Source organism: Neurospora crassa, linkage group VII (genome assembly GCF_000182925.2).
Source record: "Neurospora crassa OR74A linkage group VII, whole genome shotgun sequence".
Taxonomy (NCBI): Eukaryota; Fungi; Ascomycota; class Sordariomycetes; order Sordariales; family Sordariaceae; genus Neurospora; species Neurospora crassa.
The window spans coordinates 120,654-135,805 of record NC_026507.1 but is presented as its reverse complement, the minus strand read 5'-3'; the positions used below and the strand labels follow the sequence as shown (position 1 = coordinate 135,805).

Here is a 15,152-nt window from a genome sequence, read left to right as displayed (position 1 = left end):
GGTAGGTAGGTAGGTAAGTAGGTAGGTAGGTAGGTAGGTAAGTAAGGGAAGACGTCAACATTTTCTCCAAGAGGACACCAAGGTACCTTACCTTACCTTACCTTAGGTACCTACATATGCCGTGGGGAACTCGGATTCGTTAGCGTTTGGTTTGCACTAACTAGTCTAGTAGGTAGTAATAGTTCAGGCTACCAGGCCGGGGGGTGTATGCATGGCCCCCTATACTCCATACCTGCTCGGACTTCTGGCCTATCGCATCACTTCAACTGCACTACAACCTACCTACCTACCTAACTTTATGTAAATCCGTCATGCCATCAATGTAACGGGAGCACAGAAGAGCTTGAGAGCTAGGTAGGAGGACTTGAACATGAAACTTGGGACTACAAGAAGTGATGGGGAGGAAATGATAATCATTCTTTTTTGCATTCGCTGTCACATCAGCGACGCTAAGTACCTTTAACGTGAACGAAACGCAGATATACTGATAGTAAATGCCATTCCTGATCCTCTCAAATGATCATGGACTGTGAATGATGCTTCAAATCATCCCGACGAAAACAGAACCCATCACAAACTGACAATATCCGATCCCATGCCATAGAAACCCATTCCCTTGCGAGAGCCTTATAGCTCATTTGCAAATCCTCAACGCCTGAAACAGATGGAAAAGCAGAAAAACTCATCGCTGGTGCCGTGCCGTGGCACAGACAACGATACCCAAACAAAAGACCAAAAACGCCATGGTATATATGCAATCACTCCCCCTTTCCCTCTTCCAATCATCTCTCTTCGTCGCGCGAACACCCCCCATCCACTTTCCCCTTACTGAGCCTCACCCTCCACAGTCTCCGCAACCTGATCCCACCACACTCCATGCGCCCCTCTATCCACCTCCCCGACCCTCCCAAGCATCTCCACCAAATCCCTCACCTTATCCACAAACTCTGCTAGTCCCAAACCCGCCAGCTTCTCTCCAGCGGTGCTAGTAGCCTTGACATTTTCCGAAGCCGACGCGCTAGCCGCCAGTCTTTGCAAGACATAGGCCCTCAACCTGCTCAGCAGCAGACGAAGGACGGGATCGCTAGGTTCACGGTTTTCGGCCGTGATGGAAGCGGCCGAGAGGACCAGCTTGGTGACAAAGGCACGCAGGTGAACCTTGGTAGCAGCGGGCATGGACCGGCCGGCTTCGAGAGCGGTGAGGATCCCGTCGACTGTTTGATCGGTAGGGACGGGGTCCGAGGATGATTCGCTCCGCTCGAGTACAGCCAAAATGCGCTGGGATTCCGTTCGCCAGGGCCCGCGGACGTCGCGCTTGAGCAGGTTTTTGCATTGCAGGAGGATAGCACCTGTGGTGATGATCCTCTTGGTAACGCGGCCCGCTTCCACGACACGCTTGTGATCGAGCCGCAGCATTTCGGGCATCTCGCCAATGCTGAGTGGATGCGGCTGGGTGAAGAGGTCGACGAGCATTTGATTGTAGATCTTGTTGGCAGTGGGGCGAGATCGAGGAACGTCAACACCTTCGGGGTCGCGGCGGCTAGCTTCGCCCATCAGCTTCACACGTGCGGCGCGCCAGGCGGCTTTGGCAGCCGAGAGATCGTAGCGTCCGGCTTCGATATCGGCGGCAAAGGCTTTGGCTTCGTACGAGGGCGCTTGCTCGATCAGTTGGGGCGCGGCTTGTTGAAGTAGGTAGTTGGCATAGTCACTAAGCATGACATCGATGAAGGCATTCAGTGCCTCGAGACGGTCAACATACGTGCCTTGAACGAGTTTTTCTTCGGCAAGAATCTTGACTTCGTCGTCGCGGACAGGCGCACAGAGCTTGGGCAGGAGTGTTCCCATGGCTTGGAACAGTTTCTCGTACGAGAAGCTGCCCATAGCGAACTGGCGCTGGGCCATTTCCGTATCAAGAAGCTCGCCGATCAGCGTGTGCATGGGGTTGCCAGGTCTGACAAGTCTCTGGAGTTTCTCACGGATCATATCGGCGACCCGCAGCAGAAGCATAAAGTGTACTTCTTGGTTGTCCGCCTGCATTGTTGCCCGCATCTCTTGAAAGAGGGGTGCGAGCAAATGGGCTTGTTGCTCGTGGTATTCGCTGGGCTCGGTGCGGAAGTCCCTATTGATGGCCAGCTCGTGCACAACCACTCTGTTTTCTGGCAAGAGGCTCTTGGTATGTGGCAGCACGACGCTGATCTTGAAGGTCTCGCCCTGTCTGGCCGGAGTGGAGGGGGGCGTGGGAGTCTGTGTCTGTTGACCCTGGTTGCTGCCGTCACCAAGGACGCCCATGCCTGTCTCTGATTCTGACTGCTCTGCCACACGGGGCTTCAAATCACCGCGAGGCTTCTTGACTCTAGCCTTGCGGGCTGCCCTGACGGCTTCAGTTACCAGCTGCTTGCCACGGACGGGTCCGGCAAGTTTCTTGATGCGAACCAACAGTAGCAGCTGGTTTTCTCGGATACTTTCTCTGTACACCTGGTCAACGGACCCATCTGTGCTGTCCTTGACGGACTCCCAAATAGCGTCCAGCTCGACAAACTGCATCACCATGAGCTCAACCAGAGAGCTGGAATCACGGGCCTTCCAGGCAATGAAAGCATTGTAGAAGGTAGCGTACACCTCGGGGAACGACTCCAACAGGGCCGGTGGCGGAGTGTAGTTATTAAACGCGGTCAGTCGGCCTAGAATATTCTCAAACGAGATTAGTAGGTCACCAGCCTTGCCAACGAGTTCCTGCAACTGAGGGTTAGCCAGATCATCACGAGGGATTGGTTTCGCCAGGGCGGACCCAACCTGCTCTGGTTCTCCGGTACCCTCCTTGTTGCTAAGCACTTGGGATGGGTGGCCGAGGATAAGGAAGGCGCTCAGAAACGAGCGGACAGCCGTCATCTCTTCCACCGACCCAGGCGCACCCTCGTTGAGCCCACAGATGCGGAGCACTCGAGAGGTGGCCACCAAGACGTTCTCCTGTGACAGCAAGCTGGTAACGGTATCGAAGGACGTCTCCCTAACAACGTCGATGGTGAGGCCTAGCGCGCTAAACTCGGCTACGGCCCGTTTGCGACTCATGGACTTCCACCACCACTGAATTCTACTGGCGGCGGCCTCGGGCCTCATGGGGCTCGACTCGCGCTCCTTGACTTCCTTGACCTCGGGCATGACCTCGACCAAGGTGGGTTTCCTTGTGACAAGGCTCTGACCGCGCTCCCTGCACTTGACCTTGGCAGCATTGCGGTTACGCAGTTCTTCCCTTCTCCTCTCGGCTTCGGCCAGACGTTCTTCCATCTGCATCTTGAGTTTCTTGTTTTCCTGCTCGCGCTTCTCCTTCATGGTCTCGGCGATCTGCTTGGCCCTCTTGACCTCCTCGGCACAGGCGGCGGCGATCTCGGCTAGGTTGCGTTCGCGAGCCATGGCAGCCGCAATGGCCCTCTCTTCGCTTTGTGTGATATCCTTGACGGTAGCTTTGGCCTTGGCGGCTCGGATGCGGACCTTCTCGGCATGGGCGGCACGGTCGGCCAGACGGGCCTTTCGGTCTTCGAGGATGGAGGCGCGGCGCAAGTGTTGGGCGACATACTTGCTCTGGGGACCGACGTCGCGGCCACAGCCGTGAGAAGAGCGGGAATGGGCGGACGAGAAGCTGTTGCGACGCGACGAAGCTGCACTGTCTTTGCGGCGGGTCTGGTTGGTGGGCCGGATGAAGAGGCGGGCGGCAATGTGCGGGGGTGGTGTAATGGTAGCGGGATCAACGTTGACGTCGGCATCGGCCTGCTGGCTTACTATCTGCTCTTCAGGAGGCGGGAGAGAAAGATCGGTGGTGGGATCGGGGGTAGTTGGCGATGGGGATCCGACTGATTCTTCAAGGTTCCGAGCGGGTTCGGTCAAGCTATCCGACGGTCGTCGCATGGTGGATCCGTGTTGTCGCGAGTATTAGAAATCAACGCGATTCCTGGTACTGGTATGGGTGACGAAGTACTTAAGTGATTGGCGTGGGTTTGTGTGATTATCCGGGTAATTGTACGGTATGGAGATTGCGTAATGAAGTGATAAGATAACAAGGTAAACTCGGCAGCGATGCTGGTCTGGGCGGTGACAAGATGGACGTCGGGGAAATCGCTCGTAATGCTGGACTCGGCAGCAGCTTGTGGATTCAAAGTGACGATGCTCGGCGGGAGAATGTGGTGATGATGATTATTATAATATTGGCCGAGGAAAGAAGAGTTGTTGTTGTTGTGGTTGTGGTTGTTAAAAGTTGAAGAATGAAAAGCCGGCCGGAGTCGATGGAAGGGAAACGAATGGGTTGGATGCGGTTTGAGGTCTTCTCATCCGATGACAAAGACGATTTGATTACGCACTAGATAGACCTGGAGACGAGAGAGAGAGAGAGAGAGCTAATCTGGAAGAGAGATGAGGGGTGGTTGATGAATGACGGCGGCGGGATGGTCGGGTGGCAAGCAAGTAAGCAATCATCAATCGTAAAGATGATGAGATGGATGACTATGCTGCTTGTACCGTACAGCCTCTGTTGTGACGGACCTGGTAGCTGTTCAGTTGTGTTTCAGTCGTCGCCAGTGTCATCGGCTGCCGGATGCAAAAGCGGGCGAATGTCAAATCAACAAAGAGGAAACTGACTAACGAATGCAAAGCCCGGACTGCAACTCCGCATTGGCGTCAAATACTATTGCCTGCCGCTATAACCTGTCCGAAGCACTCAGTCGCTTCAGTTTGCATCACTGCCCGCATTGCAACTGCCGGTGGCATTGTAGCGATAAACTCTAAACGGGTGGTCAGTGCGTCAAAGCTCGGCTTGCGCGATAGTAGGATAGGGATTCATCAAAGCTAGACCGAGATTGCTATCAACTTTGTTAGGAGAATATCCTCTGCCCAGGTCCAGCTTTCATTTTTGGGATGCAATCCCATTTCTCACTTGTCCATGTCGCATTTCAGTTCCTCTCAAGTTCCATCGCATCCATCAACCCTGCCAGTTGGTAGCAGTTCTGTTACACACCGAGTATGCGATCATGAGCGTGGTATCAAAAGGTAAGGTACTGTCACAATATCCAAAACGCACGTCTCGACAAAAGATCAACGGCAACCGGAGCCTGGTGTCTCAGGAAGGGCATGGCATAGGTAGAGCGGATCATATGATGCCGGCGACGACCGCCCTCACATCCCTTCCGCTTCCCTTCCGTCCGACTGGACCACTTGGATAGCCGGGCAATCAACCTACACCTTCGGTCAAGGAGAAGCTGGTGTTTGAGTAATGGCCCCTATGTTGGGGCGGGAGAGCGGCGGGAGCTACGGATGGTGAAGATGTGAGCCTGGAGGTGAAGCAGGGCAGCAAGACTAGCCAGGAACCCATACCCAGCAGCCTTTGGGTGAGCGGTGTGAGGGATCTCGTGGAATTGCCCTGGATAACAAGGCCGGTATATATCTGTCGTTCTTTTCCGCCTTTGCCGGCAACATCATGAAGTTTACAGCCCAACTTTGGCAGAGTGAGGGTCGGTAGGTATGTTTACTACCCCTATTTTTGCCTGTTTTTAGCGTTCCTTAGCTGCCGTGCTTCCGGGCGCCCAGAGCCGCCCACAGCCGCCGCCCAGTCCGTAAACTCGAGGTTTTCAAACCGAAACTGAACTAAAGATTTGGCCCACAATTCCCGTTTTTATAGGAGTTGACACAGACCTCTGCCTGTTCTTCTCAAGACATGTCTTTCGGCCAAGCATACTGTAAAGCCAAAATGCAGAAACTCACTGAAAAGCGGTCTTTTGGGCCATCTGAGTTGCAAACGGGGTTTCTTGACAGCCGTCTTTGAATGAAGGGTATGATATCTCTAATAAGGGAAGAGTATGTACGGAAAGTTTGACGCATTGCCAAGTGTTGAGGTCTTGAGTGGGATCGGAGACATACCAAAATAAATGCTTGGGGTGGGGAATTTAGACTTGGGACTTGGATGCCTCTACTACGCAAGCGGAGCTATGCTCAACATCATGTGCTGTCATGCCGTGACATGCCGTCAATCGGGAAGATGCCATTTCCCTTTATCTTGGCATCGTCGTTTTCATTCCGAGACATTTGCCAGCACCGAAAGCCAAGGCCTTGGGTTTGCCATGTGTTACCTAAAACCCGACAGAATCCACGACGCAAGCAAGAAGAGGGCTTGGCGAAGCAGTCAGCAGGCGAGCAGTGGACTGTCATTGTTTATCCTCCTGTTTTTTTTTTTTTTTCACGATAGTTTTCTGGTCGAGTTTTTGGAGTTGACATCCGATGGCACTCTGACTTTGACTCATGGATACCTATCGATACAACTGTCAACGTCACAGTACTACCCATCGATCTTGCTTACCTGAAAGGCACAGCATCCGTATCGGCATCGGCATCTCTCATCTCTTGTGCAAACGAATCACAGCCGCCAAAACCCAAAGCCGGAGAAACAAGAGGGCGAACATCATCTGCCCAGCATAATACCTAACGCCCAGCACACACACAGGCTGTGGCCAAGAAGCAACCCTTTACCGCCAAGGAGGCTCGATTGATGGTTGGCAGTCCGCCAAGATCACCGCCAAGGATGCATCAAGGGTGAGCCAAGCAGCTCCGGCGATCTGCCAAAGGGGGAAGGAACAGAGCGAAACAGAGGGGCCCGTCGTCATTTCCACTTCAGAAAGCCAAGCAACTTGGGTGGAAGTGAAAGGTGAAAAAAAAATAAAGAAGGAAAAAATTATGAGCGGGGGACTTTTCCATGTTTCCATCGCTGCGGTCTGTTCTCCATATGAATGCCGCGTGTTCTGCATGAACAGAGAGCACCCACCTGAACCTCTGGGCGTTTTCTGGGCAGCTGTATCTGATACTCTGCTACTGAGGTAGCCTGGGCTGTCCAGTCAGGCGTGTTAGGTTGCGGCACGCATTGTTAGCTCGGTCGTTGCCCGCCTGGGCTTGTTCCAGTAAGTCAGTCCCGTCGTTTGCTTTTTTCGTTATTTCCTTGTCCTTCGTAGGTTGTTTGTCTTCCGCCCATTTCTTGGGACGGTCTTGGGCGGTCTTGGGCTTTGGGCATGGCAAGCCATGGCAATCCATGGCAAACGGAAAAGGTCGGTGGCAGCATTGGCAACAAATATCGGGCACCTGGTTCAAAAAGGCGGACTGCCCGGCGCCCGCTTCTTCTTTCTAAACTTTCTTTTCCGTGTCGGTTCAAGTTCTGTCTGACATTTTATGGGGTCCGTCATCAGAGTCGCTTTCCGGATTCCAAAAGTTCAGTTGTTGATCTCCCCCTTTTAGTTGTATTCCACCACCCATCCTGCAACACAGATTCCTTGCATACAACATCGACATAACGACAACGCAACATCACACATTAACGACATAACGACACTCAACTTTCGAGCATTGCGCACAACTGCATTTCTGCATTGGGTTATTGGGGACTTAGGCATAGGCAAAAGAAACACACCGTTACCGACAAGGAAATCGAAGCAAAACAGGGAAGAGAACCCGAGTTAATCTCAGCTATAATTTGGAGGAGTCTGTCACCCACGTCCGATTTGGCTTTTCTCAAAAGGGGCCGGCGCATTTGAGCACAGGAAAATCGGACAACAAAAAGTCGGACTAGCACCGAACCAACTCCAGTCCCCCGCAGCACACTGCACCGTCCAAAGTTGGTGTCGGTTGCCCGTGTCGACATTGACGTCAGACGTCGGACGGGACCTGGACCTGGCACTGCCCGGGGCCGCCGTCGTCGCCGCACCGTCTCGACCTCCTTAACCTCATCCGGTTCGGCACCGCTTCGGGGTCCACTTTCATCTCGGACATTTTTGACCAATCACACGCACGCATCCATCAACCCGGCACTTTGACCACTTTCACATCAACACATCAACGGGCATCCATCGACAGGTGGGAACATGGAAACGAGGATATCACAAGATGGGGCTGGGAGTAGGGATGTGGAGGAAGGGTTTGAGCAACAGTACCACAGCCAGGCACACACAACGACAACACCACCAACAACGACAACGAATCGAAGTAAACAAAGGCAAAGGTCGTCGTCATCATCATTATCATCACTTAGAGCAAAGCTGTTCACGGCACGGTCAATATTGGGCGTGCTGTCAATGATACTGGCGGTAGCCATCCTTGGAGTTGTTGGTTATATGGTGGGCAGGTATGGGGATCAAGGGTTCGCGCACGTTAGTTTTGTGTTTGTCGGGATTACGGTACGCCTTTTTCTTTGATTCTTTCTCTATCTTCCGTCATGGTTTACTTTTCCGCATCACTTCGTCAGGGTCTTGGCCTTTCATGACCATGGTGGTGGTGGTGACGGCGCAACAGTCTGGCCCTGTTGGTTGATCAACACCCACCAGTTCATCTCATCACATCCATAACCCCAACCCTGGTCTTCCGTCTCTGTCGTCTTCCCACCCTGTTAACACTCCCGCCCCCTTTTTTCTTTCTCCTCAGTCATCAAACTAACCCCTCCACCACAGGCATTCGCAACCCTAATCTGGCACTTCCTCGACCTCACCACCCTCTTCTGCCTCCGCGACCGCTTCCGCAGCTTCTACCCGGGCGCTTACGTAGGCGTGCACATCTGCATTTGCCTCGCTTGCATCGCCACCATGGGCTATGTCGGTATCTGGGTGAGCTCAGCCGACGAAGAAATCGATCGCGATCTCGACCTTGAACCTGACGCCGTCGCCGTGCCACCTATTGTCGAAGCGCTGGCGACCAAGTACCACACGGCTGGACGCAAACTGAAAGGGCGAAAGGGGAAGTTGTATTGCTTGGGGGTTGCCCTGCTCGTCATCACGGTTGTGATGTTGTTGATCAACTTTGTCCTGTCGATTTTGGCGTGCAAGGAGGTGAGGAGGAAGGATGCGATAAGGGAGTCCGGAGGGATGATGGACCCGGCTGATCCGGCGAGGTTTCGGATTCCCGGCAACTCTTCGGCGGCGGCCGGACGGAGAGCAGCTCGCGCGTCACAAGCAGCACGATCACGGGCGGTACATGTACCGGAGAATCAGTTCCCGGGCTATGTGGTAACAGTCAATGATGATGTGCCTGTTTTACGACCGCCGCCAGCAGCCATGACTGGGGCTGCTATGCCACCAAGGGGAGTCGACTTGGGCGTGGAGATTTCACCGAGCGGCCACGAGGATTGGAATCACATGCGGAGGGACAGAAGCGGGAGCCCGACGGATATTGATTTGACGCCGGTTAGTCCAGGGGGAAGTAGTGCGATGACGGAGGCATTCACAGAAAAGGATAGTGGGATTGGGATTCCCAAGTAGGTACCTAGGTCGGTAATCGCATTGTGGGGTGGTATTTTGTCGATACGATACTGCTATGTTTGTGATGTCCTCCTATTGCTTGATGGACGGTTGGTAACATGGAAGCGAAAACCGGTCTCATTGGCGAACTCTCCTTTGCACGGCATGTTGATGCGAGATGGGCGCTATATCTGGTTTATAATTGACAAAGATGTCTTGCCAAGATAGAAACTCGAACCTGTACGTAGCCCGGCTTTCTAGGCGTGGGAGGTCATTCTGCCTCCCCTCCTGAGCAGACAAAGCTGCCCGGACAAGGATAGGTACCGGAAATGGCTAACTATTGTTGCCGCGAAACATTTGTCTTACAAGAAGCAACGAACTTCAAGGCCTATTTCCCCGCATGTTTCTCCGAATTTCACCCCCCCACTCATCATTGCGAATTAGTGACATGCTGTGAGACATTGACGACAGACAGTTGCAACTACAGTAGTTTTCCAGTGTTGCTCACGGTTATGGGTAGACTGAAAGGGAGTGGGTTGGTTGATTAGGTTCACTAACGGTTTCCCACCGTGACCCAAGGTTAAATACTGCAGCAAACAAACAAAGCACACCAAAATCCTGACACCCCATTGCACCTTCCACAGTCCTGCGCAGGTGCTAGACGAGCCAAAAAGAGCGCAACTAGATAGATAGATAGATGACGGTGGTTTTACGAACAGTGTGATAATTTCCCATTAGAAGACCGCCCCAAGAAATCTCACTAAAAAAGGAGAAGTAAACAAACCAAGTCAAGTGGACATTGGCAAATACGACCAAAAAAAATGCCCAAAAAAAATGCCGCAAAAAGTTTGGGACCTGGGAGGCTCGAACTCCCGACCTCAGGATTACTCTGGTATTTCACCAGATCATAGAAAGCTATGAGACCTGCGCGCTAGCCAACTGCGCCAAGGTCCCTGTGACCTTGCGGATTGCTGACGATTTGGTTCAGCAACAGTCTTGATATGTGTTACGGTATGTTGAAGAAAACGAGTGCGATTTGTTTACTCGCCCCTTTTGAGGCGTAGAACATCACGATGCAACGGAAGCATTACAGAAAGGCGAAAATCAATTGAAAATTGTTATACCATGCTGCAGACACCCAAGATTAATTTTTTTTTCTCCCAATCACAAATGCACACAAACCGGGACAGACATCAACCCCTCTTCACCCCAACCCCAATATCCCGCACCACGTAAATCTGCCCATACAAATCCGTCACATCCACAAACAACTTGACTCTCTCCATCTTCCCGTCCCCCACCAACCCTCCCAGCTCTCCCAGCGTCCTTTCTAATCCGCGTCTTTCATACTCGGCAACCCACATCAGCTCCTCTTTCGCCTTTTTCTTCTCTTCTCTTTCTGCTTCTTCTTCCTCCCCACTATTTTGATTCCCTTCTTCGCTGCAGCCCTTTCCAGCAGCACCAGCCGCCAAATGAAACTCTGCAAAGTTCACCGAATTCAGATTTCCTTCGCTCGCATCCCTAGCGATTGACCCATAATCGTTATACATCCTGCACAAACTTGCCAGACTCCTCACCATCGCTTCGGTGACATAACTTGTCCTGGCGTCCTTGTTGAACAAGTTCTCGGTCTTGTTGCTGTTGTAAGGGTGACAGTGGGAAAGGAGACACGTGTAAAAAGTAAAAGAGAAGGGGCAGGAGGTGTGGTCGGCAGAGGTGGTGCGAACCCACGAGTAGAAAGTCCTTGAGTCTGTGGGGGAGAAGATCTTGGGTTTCTGCTCTTGTGCTTTGTGTGAAGACGAAGAATAAGAAGAAGAGGAAGATGCAAGACGGCGGCGTTTGGATGGTGGCGGGGACGAAGGATCGTGGGGTTCGGTAATGGGAGGAGATGGGAGGCCGGTTTCGCGCTCCCAGGAGTTGTCGACTTGACAGGTTTGGTTCGATGCAGCCGCAAAGTGGATGTTATCAGCAGCATGCTGAACATGTGCCAACAAGAACGTATGCATTTCGTTCCTCAACCTAGCCTGTACACTCGCCGGTGCACTTCTGACAGCTGGATGCAGCAAGATGTGTCTGACGTAGCGGGAGAGCGTGGACCGAATCTCTTTCAGGTTGGTGGGTGTATGATCGGCGTCTCCCCAGATACTCCTTTTCCTACCCGGAGGAGCGAACTCTTCAAACACCTGCCCGATCGCTTCCCGAACCGCCTCTAAACTTCCCCAGCTTCCGCTGTAAAATCCCAAAAAGTCCCGCTCCACGGCGGTTTCCATGTACTCATCCACTTGGTAGTTGAGCATGGACAGGACCATCATCTCTTGCAGGACGTAGTTGCTCAAGCCACCACTGTGGCCGTGGCCATAGCCGGCGGTGGCTTGGACGCGGAGAGCGTTGTTGGCGGTCCAGGTAAGAGGGATGAAAGCCATGTACTTCTCGTCCCCTCCAGTACTTGGGAAGATGCCGAGCTCCTTACGTTTCCGCTGCAAGAAGCCAAGAGCATAACAAGCCTGCATCTCTGCCACTCTCAGCAGCTGTGGTGCCAGGTCTCTGAACAAGGGCGTAAGAGACATGAGCTGTCCTGCCTTCAACACGCCCTTGAGCAACCCCTCGGAAACGAAGAGCGACTCCTTGGTTCTGTACACAACCTGGCCATTTGCATCACCAGTCAAACCAGTGAAATCAGGCACAGGAATCACTGCCGCAGCAAGACAATACGCCTCACACAATACCGGCGAGGCATAGGTGACCTTTTCAATCCAGAGGTATTGCCCCTTCTTCCAATCGTGCTTGTGGGCTTCGAGGAAGGCCTTGCCGCTTTCGATGCCAGCGGTGATGAAGTTGACGCCATGCATGCGACCGAGTTGTTGGATCCAGGGGAGATGGGAGAGCCACGAGAGCGTGAGGATGCCATATGCCGTGACTTCAGCAATGCCATTTGCCCAGGAGCCATCGAGGCCCTGTGAGCCGAGGACTTTGGTGAGAACATGGAGGGAAGTCATTGGGATTTGCTCCTGAAGTTCAGGAGCAAGCTGGAAGATGGAAGTCTCGAGGGAGGGGTTGGCGGCCATGGTGTCGAAGAGGGTGGCCAAGGACTGGGAGAGGAGCATCATCCAGTAGAGTTCGTTGATGTGCTGGACCTTCCTGTCAGTGTTTGTCCCTGACGCTCATCAAAAGGGGAAGGAAGCACTTACCCATTTCTCCCTCACACTATCCGTGTACACCTGTTCACAAAGGAACTTTGCCGTCTTGACAATCTGCTGAGCATAAATTGTCGGATCATCCATCATCAGCAAACACGACAAAACATTGCAGTTGGCGCTGATACTCGGATTCCTCTCCCCTTCGTACGTCCTGAAGTGATCCTTTGCTTCAAACGTTCTGATCAGCGACTCGACGCCCACCTTGGTACCAAGATGATTCAAGGCCATGATGGCTCTTGCCGTATCATCCGCATCGACAAGGCCGCCGGGGACTGCACACAACCGAGTCAGTTAGCGTTTGGTTCTTCCCCTTTCAACCAAAAGCACCAGCCACCGAGGGTAGGTACTGCAGCAAGGAAGGAACTCACAAAAACTAAACAACCCCCCTTGCCTCCTCCACCCCTCCTCCAGATACCCCCTAATCACCTCCCCCTCCTTATTCCCAAACCTCACCCCCGCCTCCGCCAGCGTCGTAACAACCCACGTAACCTCAAAAGTCTCAGTCGGCCACGCACAGGGCACCCCTCCATCTTCTTTCTCCCCGTCTCCTTCCCCTTCAAACCTCTCTCTATCCAGCACCCCCCTCAAATATGCTTCCGATTCCTCATCCCACATGCCCTTTTCCGCCAACCCCATCAAATACGCCGCCGTCGACGCCGGACTAGCCAGCATACTCCCATTTTCCTCCTTCAGATGGCCGACCTTGGAAAAATCAATGTATCCCACCAGCGCCTCAAGCGAATGATGCAGCGTCGAGCGGGCTTGGTAGACGTAATTAGCTGGTAATTTGGCGAGTTTGGCATCGTGTAGGGCTTGGAGGGGAGCAGAGCCAGGGAAGTCAGACAGGCCTTGCACGCCGGCGTCTTGGAGTAAGGACAGAAGACGAGTGACGAGGAGCTCGAAGCCGACTTGGTCGGTGGTGGCGACGTCCCAGTGCAGAAGCATGGATTGGAGGGCTGATTCGGCTTGGGAGATGCGGTGGTGCAGGGGCCAGTTGTCGAGTTCTTGTTGGTGTTGTTGTGTGGGTTGGGGACATGGAGGAGAAGAAATGAGGCACATGGAGTGGCGCTTGAGAGCGAGGAGGGCGGCGGCGGTGTTGAGGATGCCGTCCACCGGCGTGGCGTACGAGGTCCAGCCGCCAGAGGGAAGTTGGTGCCGGAGGAGGTAGGTGAAGCATTGGGGAAAGAGGAAGTGGCTAGAGTTTGCGGGTTTCTGGATCATGGATAGCCAGGCGGTGTCGTAGATGGCTGAGGAGGTGGTGCCTAGGCCTTTGCCGGAAGAGCAATGGGAGGCGATGAAGGAGATGAGAGAGTCGATTTGGGATTGGAGTATTGTGGAATCCATGGTTGCGAGTGAATGGTGTGTGATGTCGTTGTGGTGAGTTGTGAATACAGGATCGGTTGATGAAGGGGAGAACAGTTGATGAAGTATTATACTTGTCATCAAGTCCTGTGGTTGTGGCTTCTCTATCTCGAATTGTGAGCTTGAAGTTCAATATTGAAGAGTCCGCCATTCGGCTTTACACCAGTCTCCAAGGTTCAGCCAGGATCGATTCACATCACGGAGTGATTTGTCCTAGGATCGTCAGGTCCTCTTCAAGTCTCATGAGACTAAGATTCTTCATTTGTGACAAGTGACGAAAGACATGCCTGTGATCGCCAAGCTGATGGAGACACTGGGAGAATCCGATAGCTGGACTTCAAGACTCGAGTAGGTAGGATTCTCAGCTGCAGCCCCATGGATCCCCATGAGTAATAGCCGCCTGAAAACATTCGAGTTCCGCTCTTCCGAGCAAGGTACTTGCATACCCACAGAGTCAGCAATCAACGGACTATGTTGATGAAAGTGATACATACCTTATTCTTTTTCTCTTTTTTTTGTCTTTCTTTTCCTTTTTTTTTTCTTTCTGTAGTATCGCAAAGAAAATCACGACTGCAACATGTTCCATCTTGACCCGCTAAAACTCAACCGTGCGGGACACCACCTCCGATTCCAAGACTGGAGCCATCAAGACACTCATCGTTAAAGGATCGATGCTCGGTGGAAAGAGCATCGCTAAGGTTCTCGCACGGCCCCAGGGGCATAACATTGACGGTATTAACATACCAGGCCTACTCGCCTGGGTTCGCTTCGCGGTGTTTGTCAAGACGTTCATAGGTAGAGGTATCTTTCCACGCACGACAATCGATCCAGATCTCCCACGGGGCCTGGTGGATTGGGATCGGCGGCCCGCGTATTTCCCAGTGCGACTTTGCTATCGGGGCCGTTGTTGTGTAACCCGGACTACTGTAGTGTAAGTGTAGTAGTGTACACAGTAATTCCCCGACTGCTTTGAAAGCGTGTGATGGAATCACGTACCTTGATGGCACCTCAGTTTAAAGATGTTTCATTTCGTCACTGTCTCAGTCTAGGGTGTATACGCAATAGCGTTCAGTTGCAGTCTTAGACAGGAAGGTGGGCACTGACCGACACTGTGTGCCATATGTCAGGGAGGTGGCAATAGGCATGGGATGTGCACCGATTGGTGCTGTTGAGTAGCACTATGGCCGGGCCTTCACACCCGATTTTCCAATATCACTTGGGCCATGTGCCCAGCCCGACAGGGGGCGGATAACGCGCTGCAGCCCTGAAAAGTTGGACCCCTGTTAAGGCTGCTGGATCCATGACGGTGATCACCTCAGTGTTGTATGTACCTTGCATA

General features: G+C 52.9%; 3 protein-coding genes and 1 non-coding gene across 5 annotated transcripts; 1 reads left to right on the top strand and 3 right to left on the bottom strand.

Moving 5' to 3' along the window:
- Positions 1–395: 395 nt before the first annotated feature.
- NCU09270 (hypothetical protein) lies at positions 396–4,600 on the bottom strand. The gene is made up of 2 exons (XM_953396.2): positions 2,794–4,600; positions 396–2,733 (listed from the first exon to the last, which is right to left on the bottom strand). Exons 1-2 carry the CDS (start codon positions 3,901–3,903, stop codon positions 826–828), a joined length of 3,018 nt encoding a protein of 1,005 aa, XP_958489.2. The 5' UTR covers positions 3,904–4,600; the 3' UTR covers positions 396–825.
- Positions 4,601–6,411: 1,811 nt separating this feature from the next.
- On the top strand, positions 6,412–9,653 carry NCU09271. Of its 2 annotated transcripts, XM_011396981.1 has the most exons (3): positions 6,412–6,935; positions 7,267–8,201; positions 8,472–9,653. In XM_011396981.1, exons 2-3 carry the CDS (start codon positions 7,890–7,892, stop codon positions 9,273–9,275), a joined length of 1,116 nt encoding a protein of 371 aa, XP_011395283.1. In that variant the 5' UTR covers positions 6,412–6,935; positions 7,267–7,889; the 3' UTR covers positions 9,276–9,653. The 2 variants fall into 2 exon arrangements, with proteins under 2 accessions (XP_011395283.1, XP_011395284.1); XM_011396982.1 differs by lacking the exon at positions 6,412–6,935 and having other exon boundaries at positions 6,998–8,201; positions 8,472–9,627.
- Positions 9,654–10,103: 450 nt separating this feature from the next.
- On the bottom strand, positions 10,104–10,208 carry NCU15357. Its single transcript has one exon. It is a non-coding gene; the product is annotated as a tRNA-Met (tRNA).
- A 181-nt stretch (positions 10,209–10,389) lies between these two features.
- NCU09272 (hypothetical protein) lies at positions 10,390–14,355 on the bottom strand. The gene is made up of 4 exons (XM_953398.2): positions 14,308–14,355; positions 12,820–14,250; positions 12,443–12,723; positions 10,390–12,382 (listed from the first exon to the last, which is right to left on the bottom strand). Exons 2-4 carry the CDS (start codon positions 13,892–13,894, stop codon positions 10,448–10,450), a joined length of 3,291 nt encoding a protein of 1,096 aa, XP_958491.2. The 5' UTR covers positions 13,895–14,250; positions 14,308–14,355; the 3' UTR covers positions 10,390–10,447.
- Between the last annotated feature and the right edge of the window lie 797 nt (positions 14,356–15,152).

Bases quoted from the DNA above. Each gene is read 5' to 3' on its own strand.
- NCU09270 (XM_953396.2), bottom strand. From the start codon at position 3,903: ATGCGACGACCGTCGGATAGCTTGACCGAACCCGCTCGGAACCTTGAA. The intron at 2,734-2,793 runs GTTGGGTCCGCC...CCTCAGTTGCAG, and splicing joins GTACCGGAGAACCAGAGCAG to GAACTCGTTGGCAAGGCTGG.
- NCU09271 (XM_011396981.1), top strand. From the start codon at position 7,890: ATGGAAACGAGGATATCACAAGATGGGGCTGGGAGTAGGGATGTGGAG. The intron at 8,202-8,471 runs GTACGCCTTTTT...CCTCCACCACAG, and splicing joins TTGTGTTTGTCGGGATTACG to GCATTCGCAACCCTAATCTG.
- NCU09272 (XM_953398.2), bottom strand. From the start codon at position 13,894: ATGACAAGTATAATACTTCATCAACTGTTCTCCCCTTCATCAACCGAT. The intron at 12,724-12,819 runs GTGAGTTCCTTC...GGTTGTGTGCAG, and splicing joins AGGGGGGTTGTTTAGTTTTT to TCCCCGGCGGCCTTGTCGAT. The intron at 12,383-12,442 runs GTAAGTGCTTCC...AGGAAGGTCCAG, and splicing joins ATAGTGTGAGGGAGAAATGG to CACATCAACGAACTCTACTG.